At 38.5% G+C, this 14,059-nt stretch overlaps 2 protein-coding genes across 3 annotated transcripts; both read left to right on the top strand.

The window, feature by feature from the left end:
• Nucleotides 1-1,101: 1,101 nt before the first annotated feature.
• Nucleotides 1,102-3,823, top strand: LOC143448611 (histone acetyltransferase KAT2A-like). The gene has a single exon (XM_076948424.1). It carries the CDS (start codon nucleotides 1,132-1,134, stop codon nucleotides 3,574-3,576), a length of 2,445 nt encoding a protein of 814 aa, XP_076804539.1. The 5' UTR covers nucleotides 1,102-1,131; the 3' UTR covers nucleotides 3,577-3,823.
• A 48-nt stretch (nucleotides 3,824-3,871) lies between these two features.
• LOC143448612 (sodium/hydrogen exchanger 6-like) lies at nucleotides 3,872-13,255 on the top strand. 2 transcript variants are annotated; one of them, XM_076948425.1, is made up of 14 exons: nucleotides 3,872-4,025; nucleotides 4,563-4,750; nucleotides 6,016-6,093; nucleotides 6,208-6,284; nucleotides 6,403-6,621; nucleotides 6,751-7,027; nucleotides 7,226-7,393; nucleotides 7,675-7,786; nucleotides 8,182-8,335; nucleotides 9,031-9,094; nucleotides 9,389-9,430; nucleotides 11,273-11,355; nucleotides 11,518-11,623; nucleotides 11,848-13,255. In XM_076948425.1, exons 1-14 carry the CDS (start codon nucleotides 3,872-3,874, stop codon nucleotides 12,181-12,183), a joined length of 2,058 nt encoding a protein of 685 aa, XP_076804540.1. In that variant the 3' UTR covers nucleotides 12,184-13,255. The 2 variants fall into 2 exon arrangements, with proteins under 2 accessions (XP_076804540.1, XP_076804541.1); XM_076948426.1 differs by lacking the exon at nucleotides 9,389-9,430.
• Nucleotides 13,256-14,059: the final 804 nt, after the last annotated feature.

The raw sequence follows: 14,059 nt of genomic DNA, 5'->3' as shown, positions 1-14,059 counted from the left end.
TTTTAGTATTTTTTTTATATTGCTTTGTCCGAATTTAGCCTACTGGGTAGCGAGCACAGGTCTCATTATTACAAGCCTAGCGCCCTAACCACCCGGCAACCGTACCGACTATGTTTATTCAGCGTCTAAACCGCGGTTTTCCAGCTCGTACAAATACATTTTTCTGAAGATTTACACATTTTGCAGTTATTTTTTTGTCTTTCAGGATTTAGCCTAGATCTGTCCGTCTGTTCAGCAATCACCTCAAGATTTTATAATTTGAAATTGTTCATCACTCACCAAGTCAGTGTAACAAGTATAATTGTTTGATCAGAACTCAAAAGCAATTGACGCCAGTAACTTTGCTAAAAGCGTGAATTGTGTACAATTAAGACCCACAGATAGCTTAGATAGAAAAACACAAATTTGGATAAAAATATATTATCTTCATGCAAACTGCCCCTCAAAACACTTCAATGATTTCTACCCTAGCTTACAAAACTAGTAATCTTTAGTTGCCAATCTTTTTGCATGGTTGTCCTAAAGCTTGCATTATAGCACATAGCCTAGAGATTTACCACATAAAAATAAGGGTCTATGTGTTATGCCACAAAACTTTAATTATTTTTCGTCCTGCTGATCTGTACCACTGTCAAGAGATGCAAGTAATTGGAAATTCACTGCACTTACACGCCTTGTATATTTTTTGTGATGCTATGCTAGAAAGGCCGGGCTGCTATTTGCTACTTCGCCACCCCAGACATCTGGGGAAGTTACACTGGTACGATAGCAACAATTCTATCAAATTCAAATTCTACCAGGCCAAAATTCCAAGCTAACAGATTGCTACAGGCTACAGCGCGTTGCTTGGTATGGTTGCTATCTAAATATTTGACAAGGCAATTTTGAACCAAACAAGAATATTTTAAAGTGCTTTTGAAGGTCAATTCAATTAGTATATTATGGCAAAATTGGTGCATATTTATTATGTGACTTCATTTAATCAATGAAAATTATATATTCTGTAAGCTTGTTAGCAAGCCACATTACCAGAATACTTTGAATGTAGCTAGATAAACAGTTTTTGGATAATTTTGTGGTTTTACCATTTCATAAGTTTGAAACACTTTCGCAGATTTTGGTAATTGAATAATGACTGATTTAATAACAAATGAAACAAATGTTGCCAAATTAGTGAACCGGCCATTCATTCCGAGTGAATTGGCTCGTCCGGCGAACCTTCAACGAATCCATCAAAGAAAAACTCAGGTGAAAAATTATCCTTATCCGAAAAAGCTCGAGAAGATCGGGAGCTATTCCTCTTGTAAAGATGACGGATGCAAATGTAACGGATGGAAGAGCTCTGGAGCTCCCAATGCTGATCAGAAAAATGATGGTCCAGGTTCTTCATCATTGCTCCAAGACCTCTGTCGAGGCTGCAATCATCCTCTTCAAGGACACGTGAAGCACGTTGAATCAATGAACAGCGAAGAGATGAACCAGCTCCTCAGCATGATCGTAGATGTTGAAAATCTTGTTCTCTGTGTTCAGAAGGAGGAGGATAACGATACAAAACAGGTTTATTTTTATTTGTATCGTCTGCTTAGGAAGTGCATCCTGCAGACAAGCCGACCTATTATTGAGGGCCCTCTTGGCTCCCCTCCATTCAGTCAGCCCAGCATCAGCAAGGCAGTAACAAATTTTATCATTTATAAATTTGGTCATCTGCCACAGAAAGAATTTCAAATCATGCACGAACTTGCAAAGACCTTTCTACGTTGTTTAGATCAAGAAACATTAGAAACTCCTGCCACCAGAAAAGGCCGAAATCAAGTCGATGATTTTCAGGAGTATAAGATGAATTACACCCGGTGGCTTTGCTACTGTAGAGTGCCAAAATTCTGTGAAAGCCTTGCACATCATTCCACAGTGGAAGTGTTTGGGAGGCCACTGTTGAAATCTATTTTTGCATTCCTGCGGCGTCGAGTGTTGGACAGTTTTAGATCGGAAAAAGTTCATGTTCCTGCTGACAGGAGAACTTTGATCTTGTCCCATTTTCCAAAATTTCTCTCTCTCTTAGAGGAAGAATTGAACGCGAGCAACTCACCCATCTGGGATGTGGATTTTTCCCAAATGCCAGCACACATGCCACTACCATCTCCACGATCAAATGATTCCATAAATGACCTCTTTATCACCAGTCCTGGAACTCCAGCAAGTTTCGGCAGCGCATCTGCTGGAATTAGTGGTTTTCTAGCCATAACTTCTCCGGGTGGGATTGCATTTACCCCAAGCATTGAGCAGAACTCGTCCCCCACTTTCGCATCTCCAGGAGCAAGAGTAGAAGGACGAGGTGTGAAGCGGAAAGCAGATGATAGCTTTAGTGGTGGAGAGGACGCAAAACGATCAGGAGCAGTAGCCAGTTTGGACTTTAGCGGATGCATGGATCTCACTTTGGAGGTCTTCAATGAAGTGATTGCAAATGTTGTTGATCCCGCCCAGATGCTGGGTCCGGAAGCGACCCACCTCTCATCCCAGTCAGCTCGAGATGAGGCGGCTAGACAGGAAGAGCGAAGAGGAGTCATTGAGTTTCACGTCATCGCAAATTCTCCAGATGCGTCGAAACAGACCTTGACGTGGCTTGTTGAGATACAAAATGTCTTTGCTCGACAATTACCCCGCATGCCCCGAGATTACATCACAAGACTTGTGTTTGACACAAAACATCGTACACTGGCCTTGGTGAAAGAGACACACGTTATTGGTGGCATTTGTTTTCGAATGTTTCCCACACAAAGATTTACAGAGATCGTATTTTGTGCTGTTACATCTAATGAACAGGTAAAGGGCTATGGCACGCATCTGATGAACCATCTGAAAGAATATCACATCAAACAAAACATTTATCACTTCTTGACATACGCGGACGAATATGCTATTGGTTATTTTAAGAAGCAGGGTTTCTCTAAGGAAATAAAAGTTTCAAGGCCAAGCTATGTTGGTTACATTAAGGATTACGAAGGGGCAACGTTGATGGGATGTGAGTTGAATCCACGTATTCCATACACAGAGTTCAGCAACATCATCAGGAAGCAAAAGGAGATTGTGAAGAAGTTGATCGAGAAGAAGCAGCAGCAGATAAGTGTCGTCCATCCCGGCCTGACTTGCTTCAAGGACGGTGTGAAGCAAATTCCAATCGAAAATATTCCCGGGATTAAGCAAACCGGCTGGAAAATATACAATAACCGGGAGAGAAAGGAGATTGTAGACACCACAGAAAGTTTGCTTCTTCCTCTTAAGATGGTTGTGCAAAGCATGAAAAATCACAGCAGTGCCTGGCCATTCTTAGAACCTGTGAAAAAATCAGAGGTGCCTAATTACTATGATGTCATAAAGGCCCCAATGGACTTAAAAACGCTCGGAGATCAGGTCAAGGCAAAGCAATATTCAACCAGAGCTACTTTTATTGCAGATGCACAAAAAATTTTTGACAATTGCCGGCTTTTCAACTCGTCGGACTCAGACTATTATAAGTGCGCAAACGCAATGGAAAATTTTTTTTACAACAAGCTTAGAGATTATGGCTTGTGCAAGTGAATTTAAACAGAGTCTGCTTTTTCCTCTGCTTTCATATTGTTTTGATCAAATTTTGTTGGGTACCCATTAAATGGTAATTTTTGCTATATAAGGCTAAATTTGCCAGAAGAAAGGAAAAACGGTCTAAAGTTTTCAGTGAATTTCTATTTGTATTGTTATTTGCTGTTTGCAGAAATACTGAAAATACATTTGGCAATGTTTCATTTGTGGTTGCTGAGGTATCCTTATATTTTCATTCATATCCAGATCAATTTGTGTAATTTATAGGTTGGTAGATTTTCGTGAATTTGTAGAAATGTCATCATCAGTGGCTGAAGAGAAACATCGGACGGACAGCGCCAACATTCTGCTCTTTATAGCTCTGCTCTTGCTAACTATCTTCACTATATGGCTTCTGAAGAGAAAAAGGATTAGGTTTCTTCACGAAACAGGCCTTGCTATTGTGTATGGTGAGATATTTTTCATGATTATTGCAATGTCTCCAATTGCATGACCGATGATAGCAATGTGCTCCAGTTCGTTGTGTGTGTGATGTTTCAGTTCTAACTTCTTTATAATAATACCATATGTCAGCATTTTCAAGCAAATACACCGTTTTACAGTTTATCGCATGTGTTTAAAGCGAACTTCATCATAACCAAGCTAAAGTTCCATCCAGGTTGGAATACCGCTTGTAGTAAGCAAACAATGAGAGAACCACTATTTAGGGTTTTTAATTAACTAAAAATAGGACATACATCTAAAAACAAATGAAAGGTTAACAGTTATTACAGTACGCTTACATTTGACATCACTCATTTTACATGCATCTACTGATGAGCTCCAATACGTCTACTGATCAGCTATTGGCCACGTAACTGTTTGGTAGTAAACTCACAACGATGGAGTTCTTTACAAACATCTTACCTATAGATGTGATATAATAGAGATATAAAATTCTCAATATAACACCGCTTTAATTAGCTTTATCCCTAATTTGTTTTCAGGCTTGATAATTGGAGCCGTCATAAAATATACGAACTACAACTCGTCAGGCCGAATTCACTACTTAAATATGACTTCGACGAATGAAACTCCAGACGTTGTCGTTCTGACTGTGGATAACTCCAACTTCACCTACACGAAGCAAGTATCCACCTGCCAGCAACTTCATCAAGATGAAGAACTACAGAAGGTGGGTCCACGGAATAGATATTAAGCAATGAGTTATGTACATGACAGTGACAGTAATAGCGATATATACACTAATTTAGCTGCGTTAATGCATTTCAATAATTGCAATAGGCCAATTGTACTTTGGAGGCACAAGATAATATGTTTCGCAGACTTATCAATCATGGTGATGTGACATTTAGGCACTAGAAATCGATCAATATCTTTGTGACAAAATCTCTAAATATAATCAAATGCAAAACCAAGTACTGCTGCAGCAGACTTCACTTATGATGGCCACCTTGGGACCAGGCCAGATTGGTCATAATATACGAATGGTCACAATAAACGAAACTGCTACAGTACTGTTTAACCAGATTTAATCGATACAGTAAGGCGTAAGATAACAAAATATGTCAAATTCATCATTTACTTCATTAACGTTAAGCAATAACATTAATATGAACGTCAGTAGGTGAATTGGGAATACGAGTGGCGCAATTGTCACTGTCAAGTTGCAAATTAACATGAAAAATTGATAGAAAAATTTGAAAAAGATGAAAAAAGTGGTCATAATGTCTTAAGACCGGTCATAGTAAATGGAGAGTTTTGAGAGAGAGGCAAAATTATATTTATAGTACACAGTAGTATATATAGCGTATATACATAGTTACATGTATACGCATAGTAGTATACTTGTATATACAGAACGATTTGTTCAGTGTATAATTCTATGATGATATGGTCATAATTACGGGCATGGATAAATGGAATTAATTAAACTGATCATTTCTCTGCGTTTTATGAGATGTTGATTTTGTTGCTTTTGGGTTATCATGACATGCTGCTTGTATGTGCTGCTGTATGCTGCTTGTATGTGCTGCCAGTTACCCATAACATGGCTGCACACTATCACAGACTAGCATAGCTGTTGTGTTAGGGTTTGTGAGGTGTATGAGTCATGACTTCATGCATTATTCATAGTTGTTTGTTTCGTTTTCACTGAGTCTCGTTCCAACGCTATCTAAATTTCATGTCTGTGTACGCCCACCATTAAATGTAGTTGCCCCCAATGCAATTGCTACAACTTGCAAGCACTTGATAATCAAGGAAATAATACCTACTTGGGAATTATTTCCGTTTTCATATAAATTGAAAAACAGGAAGCTGCTTACAAGTTGAAGTGATTGGAAAATTATTCTGACACCAAGCTGATAGGTTAATTTCAACCATTAATAGTAATAATGTGTCTATTGTTTACCGGTTTTGTTTCATATTAATGTGCAGATAACCTTTGACCCAGAATTCTTCTTCAACATTCTTCTACCACCCATAATCTTCTATGCTGGATATAGTTTGAAAAAGGTATGAGACTTAGGTGGTGTTTGGATATGTTTAATGCACACATTATTGTCTCGTTCAAATCATATTCATTGTAGGTTGTAAATTGTCATTCATTCTTTGCTTGTTAATCTTTAGCGGCACTTCTTTCGAAACATTGGTTCCATCTTAACCTTTGCTTTCATCGGGACACTTGTGTCAGCCGTTGTAATTGGGTTCGTATATTTTCTATTATATGCATCAGTTAATAGTTTTAGAAGCCTAGTTCTATTTTACTAGTTTTATCACTGGTTTAAAATTTTGTTCTACTTAAATCAATTTCTTATATCACAGCGGTATAACCTATGGCTTTGTTCTGATTCATAAATCACTTTACGAACCCAATTTTGCTTTTGGATTTATTGATTGTTTGCTCTTTGGTGCCATCGTCTCTGCCACTGACCCTGTCACTGTTCTTGCCGTTTTCAAAGAGCTTAAAGTCGATGTCGATTTAGACGCTTTACTGTTTGGAGAAAGTGTCTTAAATGATGCTGTGGCCATAGTTCTCGTCTCGTAAGTTGAAATTACTTTAACAATATATCACAAACTGAATAGCATCATTGTCTTATTAAGCAAAATGCTGCTTAAAAGAAAATTGGTAAGTGATTTTGTTGTTTAAATTTGCGGGTTTTTATATTTTAGAGCGATAAAGAAGTATCAGTCTGCAACGTCGGCCGCATTTGACTCTGGAGCTTTCTTTGCTTCCCTTGGATCGTTCATCGGTGTCTTTCTTGGATCATTTGTCATCGGCGGATTGGCTTCGATAATCACCGCGCTCATCTTCAAGTTCACGAAGATCGGTGAATTTCCAATCCTGGAAACTTCGATTTTCTTTCTTATGTCGTGGGCATCGTTTCTCATCGCTGAAGCTCTCTCACTCACTGGAATCGTTACCGTCCTCTTCTGCGGCATCACACAGGTATTAATGTTGACGTGATTCATTTCTCAAGTTGCCTGAATTTTCTGCTTGTACAAACTCGAATGATTTTAGTCTTCTTAGATGTTAGACCAATTGATCTTAAAAAACCATAAAATTAAGTTACCTAGATAAGATAAGTAATTAAAGATATGTAACAAATGGAATGCTGTGAACGTGATAATGACGTTTTCATTCCAGGCACATTACACCTACAACAATCTATCAGCCGAGTCCAAAGGACGAACGCGGCAACTCTTTGAACTGCTCAATTTCCTTGCTGAGAACTTTATCTTCAGCTATATGGGCATCAGCATGTTTACTTACAGCCACCACAAATTCAATGCAATTTTCATCGTTGGTGCTTTTGTATCCTTACCTTGGTTAGATTTCATCGATAACCTGTTGTTTGTAATTCAGACAAAATATTTGATTAGTCTATGTGGTAATAATATTGAGTGACCTATGCATTACCTGATTTTTAAAGATTTTTTCACAAAAAATTGCCTGTTGCTTAATTATATCATTCATCTATTACTATGTAGGCCTATACTTACGTTCATGTTAAGTGGGTTCATGTGCAAAGTAGATGGTACATTGTCAGTTGGCTTCTAATTTGAAAGGTTTGGTTTTGCTTAACCCTGCATCAGATCGCAGTGATTGTGTCCCGTGCGTGCAACATTTATCCACTGTCGTTCTTACTCAACCTCGGACGGAAGAAGAAGATTCCATACAACATGCAACACATGATGATGTTTGCCGGTATGAGCATTATTATGACGTCATTAATAAGTGTTCGCTACATAATATTCCGATCGAGTGCTTGTGGCGAAGGTTTTTGGGCAGTGTTTAAAATTTCACAATTATTGCCAATTCTTATTCACATGGCAGAAAATTTAGGGTAAAGCCCTTGTGTATAACAGAATCTACCGCCTTGAGTCCGGGGTCACCAGACTACAACTTGCGGGCCTGATCCTGCTCGTGAGACTTTATTTGACCTGCCTCACTGTGCCACAACTTAACTTACTGTTACCTTTTGAACAAAGCCGGTATCCAGTCCACGATTGTCACTTGTCATGTTTATCCGGCCCTTTGTAAAAAAGTTTTTTGATGCCTGGTTCAGGTGATACCTTACTCAACCATCTCATTACACACAGGTTTGCGTGGAGCAATTGCATTTACACTTGCGATCCGCACGACTTGTACAGAAGGGGAGCAAATGATCTTCACGACAGTTCTTCTCATTGTTTTCACGACTGTGTGGGTTCTAGGTGGAGGAACAACTCAGATGCTTACTTGGTTGAACATAAAGTAATGAAATTGACAAAGATTATATTTTAAACTACTTAAAAACTTTAATCTTTCTGTTTACGAGTTGCCGCTTTGTTTCAATGAAGAAAGTTTGGAATCTGAAAGATATCTAACAATAATTTTGCTTGTTGCTGTAGGTTTAGTAGCCATGCTAGTTGTTACCTACTAGTACAGGGGCGGGCAACTTCTTCGGTCGGCGGGCCTGATATGAGAAAATGAAGTACTTGGCGGGCCGGATTCCTGAATAGATTGGAACGCAGCTTTGTCTTATTAATGTTCATGGTCGAAAATGTTTGCTCATAAATGTATGTAGACCCGAACAGAACAAGTAGATTTATGGCCATCTTTCTCAGGTTGGCAAACTTGGACTTATTCAGTGACGCAATACAGGGATTGCGGCAGAACGTGGCCGCAGGCCACATTATCATGTAAGACCGGAAACTGTCTGCGGGCCGCTCAAAATCCCATCGCGGGCCGGATCCGGCCCGCGGGCCGTATGTTGCCCTCCCCTGTACTAGTACCTTGACTTTTGTCAAGCATGTTTTAAACCTATTCGGTCTTGTCACTTTTTCCCATTCATTGACGCGTGCTAATATAACAATTGGCATCATTATTATTGTTTTGTCCCCACTGCGCTTTTGACGAAAAATAAAATGATTGATTGTTACATAAATTGTTGTATAATTACATTGCAGGGTTGGTGTTGACCCTGATGCTGCAATTCCCCAAGAAAGTGACAACAACACTTCCACAAATAATGTAAGTAAGACTTCACGTTGATCTCCAACTTGCTTTAGCGCTACAACATTTTAGATTTTGTTCCAGTTTATTCATTTTACCCAAAGTTGATACTCTTCATTTTCCTATAAAGACTTTATGTTGGAACCAAGTAGGTTGCTTAAGTTGTCTGAAGTTGTGAGTAAGCAAAGTTAGTGCTGCTGTTCTAAAACATACAGTATATCTATATTGGCTACTCCTCACATGCGGCTGTGGTGCTACACAATACATAAGGTGTGCTTGAAGCATAACTCTGCACTTTGTATTGCATGCCAGGGTGCTCCAATTTATGCTCGCTGCAGGGGTAACTCCATAGATGTAAGTAACATCAAGTGGTGGTGCAGGAAATTCAGTGTTTTATTGTTTGCTGGCGTGACATGATCTTTTATTGATGCCAGTTTGAATTCGGTTTAATAGCATGTTCCTTAATTTAAAATAGGATTTGATTTTAACCCCGTTATTCTGTGATTTGCATGGTTTGATGATTTGGTTACTGACCAGTGGTTATGATTTACTTTCACTTTACTAACCTACTTACATGACTTGCTCATTTTTCGCAAAACCAGAAGTGATACAGCGCTTCTTTAATTATCTAGTCTAGTTGATACAATGTTATTAGAAATATGAACAAATAACCAAAAAAGGGAATAATAGAGTTCTCATATTTAAGAGATAAAACGACTTCTTTACATTTTGCGTTACCTATCGAATACAAAACCATCTTAAAAATTTTGTATACAATCTAGGATTTAGTTTTTAAAGACGAAATGCAAGTACAATAACAATAGCGAGAATAGGCTATATCAGACAAATGCTGCAGCTATAGCTGCAGGAGTCTTCATAGTTTGCTTCTTTTACATGTATTGTTATTTGATAAAGCTACTTCATCTGGCGACCGTATAATCGAGGAAGCACTGTGCCAGATATTGATTATTTGCTTAAATCTGTCGATTGGCAAGAATACATGTCTGACCATTGATAGGTGTCGATTCATTCCGCGACAATCGTGCAATCCTTTGATAACTTTCCGTGGGATGGCCTCGTAGGTCTCTAGACTCAGACCACAACTTCATGTTTTTTATAAAAGTAATCAAACCCTGGTTGTAAATATAAATTCTCTGAACAATTCAACTGGTAACTTTGGGTCAACTCTGGAAAAACTTTATATAAAACCGGAGGTGACGTTAAGTTTGATTGTTTTCACAAGCGTTAGCCGCTGGAATTGAACTTTGATTGTTAATGATGCAATCTATAAATCTTGGTATGATCTTGGCTTTACTTTACTAATTCTACATGTCTTTGATTTTGCCTAGAACTGCAGTTGCACAGAAAAGCAACTTGGTCGATTATAATCAATTATTTAGAGCCTGATGTCATGGTGATCACAAGAAATTGCTTCTGTTAGACATTTAAAATTTATAAGATGTCTGTTTGTGTCAGTCAGCATGCGAAATGCTTGAGTGATTTGATGCAGTAATAACAGGTGCATTTCATTCATAAATTGTGGTGCGCTGTTGCTGTGTACCTCATGCATGATCTTATTCTATTCCTTATGTAAATGCGCTGCAAAAGGCCAACAAAGTATGAGATTTATTACTTTTACAACTGCTCAGTAATATTAAAGCCGATAAGTGGCCGTAAAGGTGATTTAACTTAATCGGAAAAAAGATTTCCATGAGCGAATATTAGTATTATTTGATGATGAATCGATACAACCCTATTTAGAACACGTGAAACTATAAAATACATTAGAAGCCGTACAATGCACAAATAAATAAGGACACGTGTTGTATGATCTATGGGATTAGTTATAATAGTAGTAGTTGTTGTAATAATATGCAGAGTATTTGTAATAACTAATAATATGTTCTCAATTAGTGACTTGAAACCAAAGATTGAAGGTTTTTGATTGAAATATCATTAAATTTTAATGCATGAAATAACTTGACATGCAATAAATGTCACTAAGCACCTACTCTGGCAAATTGCAAGTAAACAGTTGTATTTTGTTCAGCAGAAATTACCTGGACATTAGCAATGTTAATCAACATTCAAAAAATATTATTATAGATTTGTTTGAAAGAGTGCATTATGATGAGAATGCGTGCAGGTGTGCGCTAACTTACACACTCATTGATAACTCCACTTGTTATTTTACAGAGCGATGTTTCTAACGCACCGACGCGTCATAAATACGCGGACAGTGCATGGATGTTCAAGAATTGGTACAAGTTTGACCAATAGTATCCTTTGCAGCTTGTATACGTGGCAGTTTACGTCTGTGCTACTTCGTTTAAATATGCTGGGTCGGAATAAGCTGACCCAGGCCATAGAGATCTAGAGATAGATTTACATGGAACATAGTTTTATGAGTTTTGTTTTTCCATTAACTTTGTGTTGTGAAGTTACTTGAAGCCGATTTTGACTCACGCTGGGCCTCCGTTGACAAATACTTTGCCCGGATGCTGCTACCCCCTGGCTAAATGCCTCACCAGCCCACACGCTTATGCGGTGAGTACCCTTGTTCATACCCCAGTGGTGGTTAAAGTAAACGCTTTCTTGTATAATGAACCGGTCGAAACCCTTCTTTCAAAAGCGAGCAGTGTCGTGCGTTGGCTTTCTTTCCTATAAATCGGTTGTAAACTCTGGGCTGTTAGTGACACAGCATATGGTGCCTGACGTGCTTCCAACGAAGGTTTTTTTACTTCATAATGAAACGTGCTATTTGGTCACAGAGCTCGATTGAGAACGATAGCGACACCGATTTCATACTGAATGACGACGTCGCTTTCGGCAATCAAAATCAAACCAATCCGCCTACACTGCCGCCATCAGGTGGCGCTACAAACATGACAGAAGTCAAGTTGGAAGCAGTCCCCCAAGTGGCCGGCGATGCTTCAAATGACATCACAAAAAGAGACGCAAACTCGGCGAAGAATGATGTCACTGTCGCAAGCGAAGACGTCACAATCACACGACCCTCGGGTCCGTCTCTCTTCTCATCAATCCACCACGAGATGGCAGTAGAGATGGAGCCGGTAGGGAAAAAAGAAGCAAAAAACCAGGTTTAATTGTCGATGAGATTATACGAAGCATAGCTCGAATGCTCCCCATATAGAATCCCTTTAGTTCCATGCATGAGATGAGATTTAAGTCAGCGGCTGCACCTTTAAACACCGATATCATTTCCGTGCTTTAGAAATGAAATGCTTCATAAATCGTCATTTTATCAGGACGATTGACAGCAAAGCTACCTCAGTTATCAATTGCAATCAAATTAAATCAAGGCGGAGCTAATGCCGTTAGTTTCAAACATAAGCACTGGAAGCTCATATGACGTGAAATGGATTTAGAGTTCTGCGAAACTGGCACAGTCGATATAATTGTGTTGGCATTTTTAGAAACCTGTTATGTAACCAGCTACCACCATGTTAATTTACCCAGTGTGTCGTGATAGGACTTTACTTAACGGATGACGTCTTATCTACAAACTTCTGTCGCTGTCGTAGTAAATTACCCAACGTTTCCATTTATTAAACACCTAAACGTATTGCAAAGAATGTACCTAATGCACATTACATACGAAGCCACTGTGACCGCAACCTTTGCAGTTGCGTTGTTGAGCAATCACATTTTGTTACACATTTATACGTACACGAGTGTAGTTCATTTGACTGTTGCTATGAATCTATAGCGTTGCTTGATTGAGTGTCTGCTGAATTGTTGTTTGCACCGTATTGTTTTTGATTTTGGCACTAAATGTTACAGCGTTCATTTCTTTACCACGTTGCAGACGTTTTTTTGTAGAAAAGTTTCTCCAGGCTTATAACACAGATTTAAAGTACAGTTACAGTACTGTTACAAGGGTAAATCCATCATGAAGTGTGTAGTGTTATTGTAAGTCGTAATATTCATGCACTCGCTATTTTCTTTAACATTGAACATTCTTTGTCGACCTTCTTTGATTAAGTTCATAAATTCTTTGTTTTGTTGTCGTTTTATAGGTTATATAGATAGTACAACGTATAGGTAAATTGTATATGAGGCATATAAATAGTGTATAACGTTTGCAATATTATTACTATATTATAGGCCTATTATGTTATAAATACACAAAAATATTGATTTTTCGTGTTTATTTATTCGGATACTTTGCTCTGTGGCAAGAATAGCAACAGAAAATCTTTACACAAAACTGCAAAAGAATGCAATCTCCAAGGGGCCGATATATGTTGCGGAATAAACGAATTGATCTGTGTTTAGGCCAGATAATTATTACCTGGAGCAAGTTCGTAGAAGGAAAGCTCGGTCGTCCCAAAACTTTGTCCCCGATCGAAAAAATATCTTACCTCTGTGGGTTCCAGTTTTTCAAGTTTTGTTCTAGAGTTGGGCTTTTTTCCTTTAATGGGATAAACATGGGTCCCCTACATATGGCCCGTTGGTTACCCAGGCTTACTATTTGCAAGTATAAAGTTTTTTTTCCTACAGCATTAACACCAAGCTGAGCGCAATATCGGCCCGGGTTAATAAGGAAATAGTTTGTTTCCACAATTACGGCGAAAAACGTCCAACACAAGCAATTCCCTTATTGGTCCGGTCCCATATTTCGCTTAACTTGCACCTTTGGGCAAGTCATGTTAAAAAGTAGAAGGGTAACCTCAAATGAACTTTTAAGTTACTGGACGTGTCAAGTGTTTACCACAATGTGCGGAACTATAGATAAGTTTATGACATTACTTATCAGTTATCACGACACTGTCCGCATCTGCCGTAACTTCCACTTTAATAGAGAAGCTTTTCAATGTAGGCTACCGTAGGCTTGTGCTAATGGTCATAATTAGCTCTCATTCCTAAGAACTTTTTGTGCAGAGCGGATGATGGTATAATTTTATTAGTGTTTTATTTCGTGTGTTTAACAGCAAGCGCTTTGTCATATTTTGGTCGTTT

Source organism: Clavelina lepadiformis, chromosome 3, assembly GCF_947623445.1.
Source record: "Clavelina lepadiformis chromosome 3, kaClaLepa1.1, whole genome shotgun sequence".
NCBI lineage: Eukaryota > Metazoa > Chordata > Ascidiacea > Aplousobranchia > Clavelinidae > Clavelina > Clavelina lepadiformis.
Note: the sequence above shows the minus strand (reverse complement) of the source record. Positions and strands in the feature narration are given on the sequence as shown.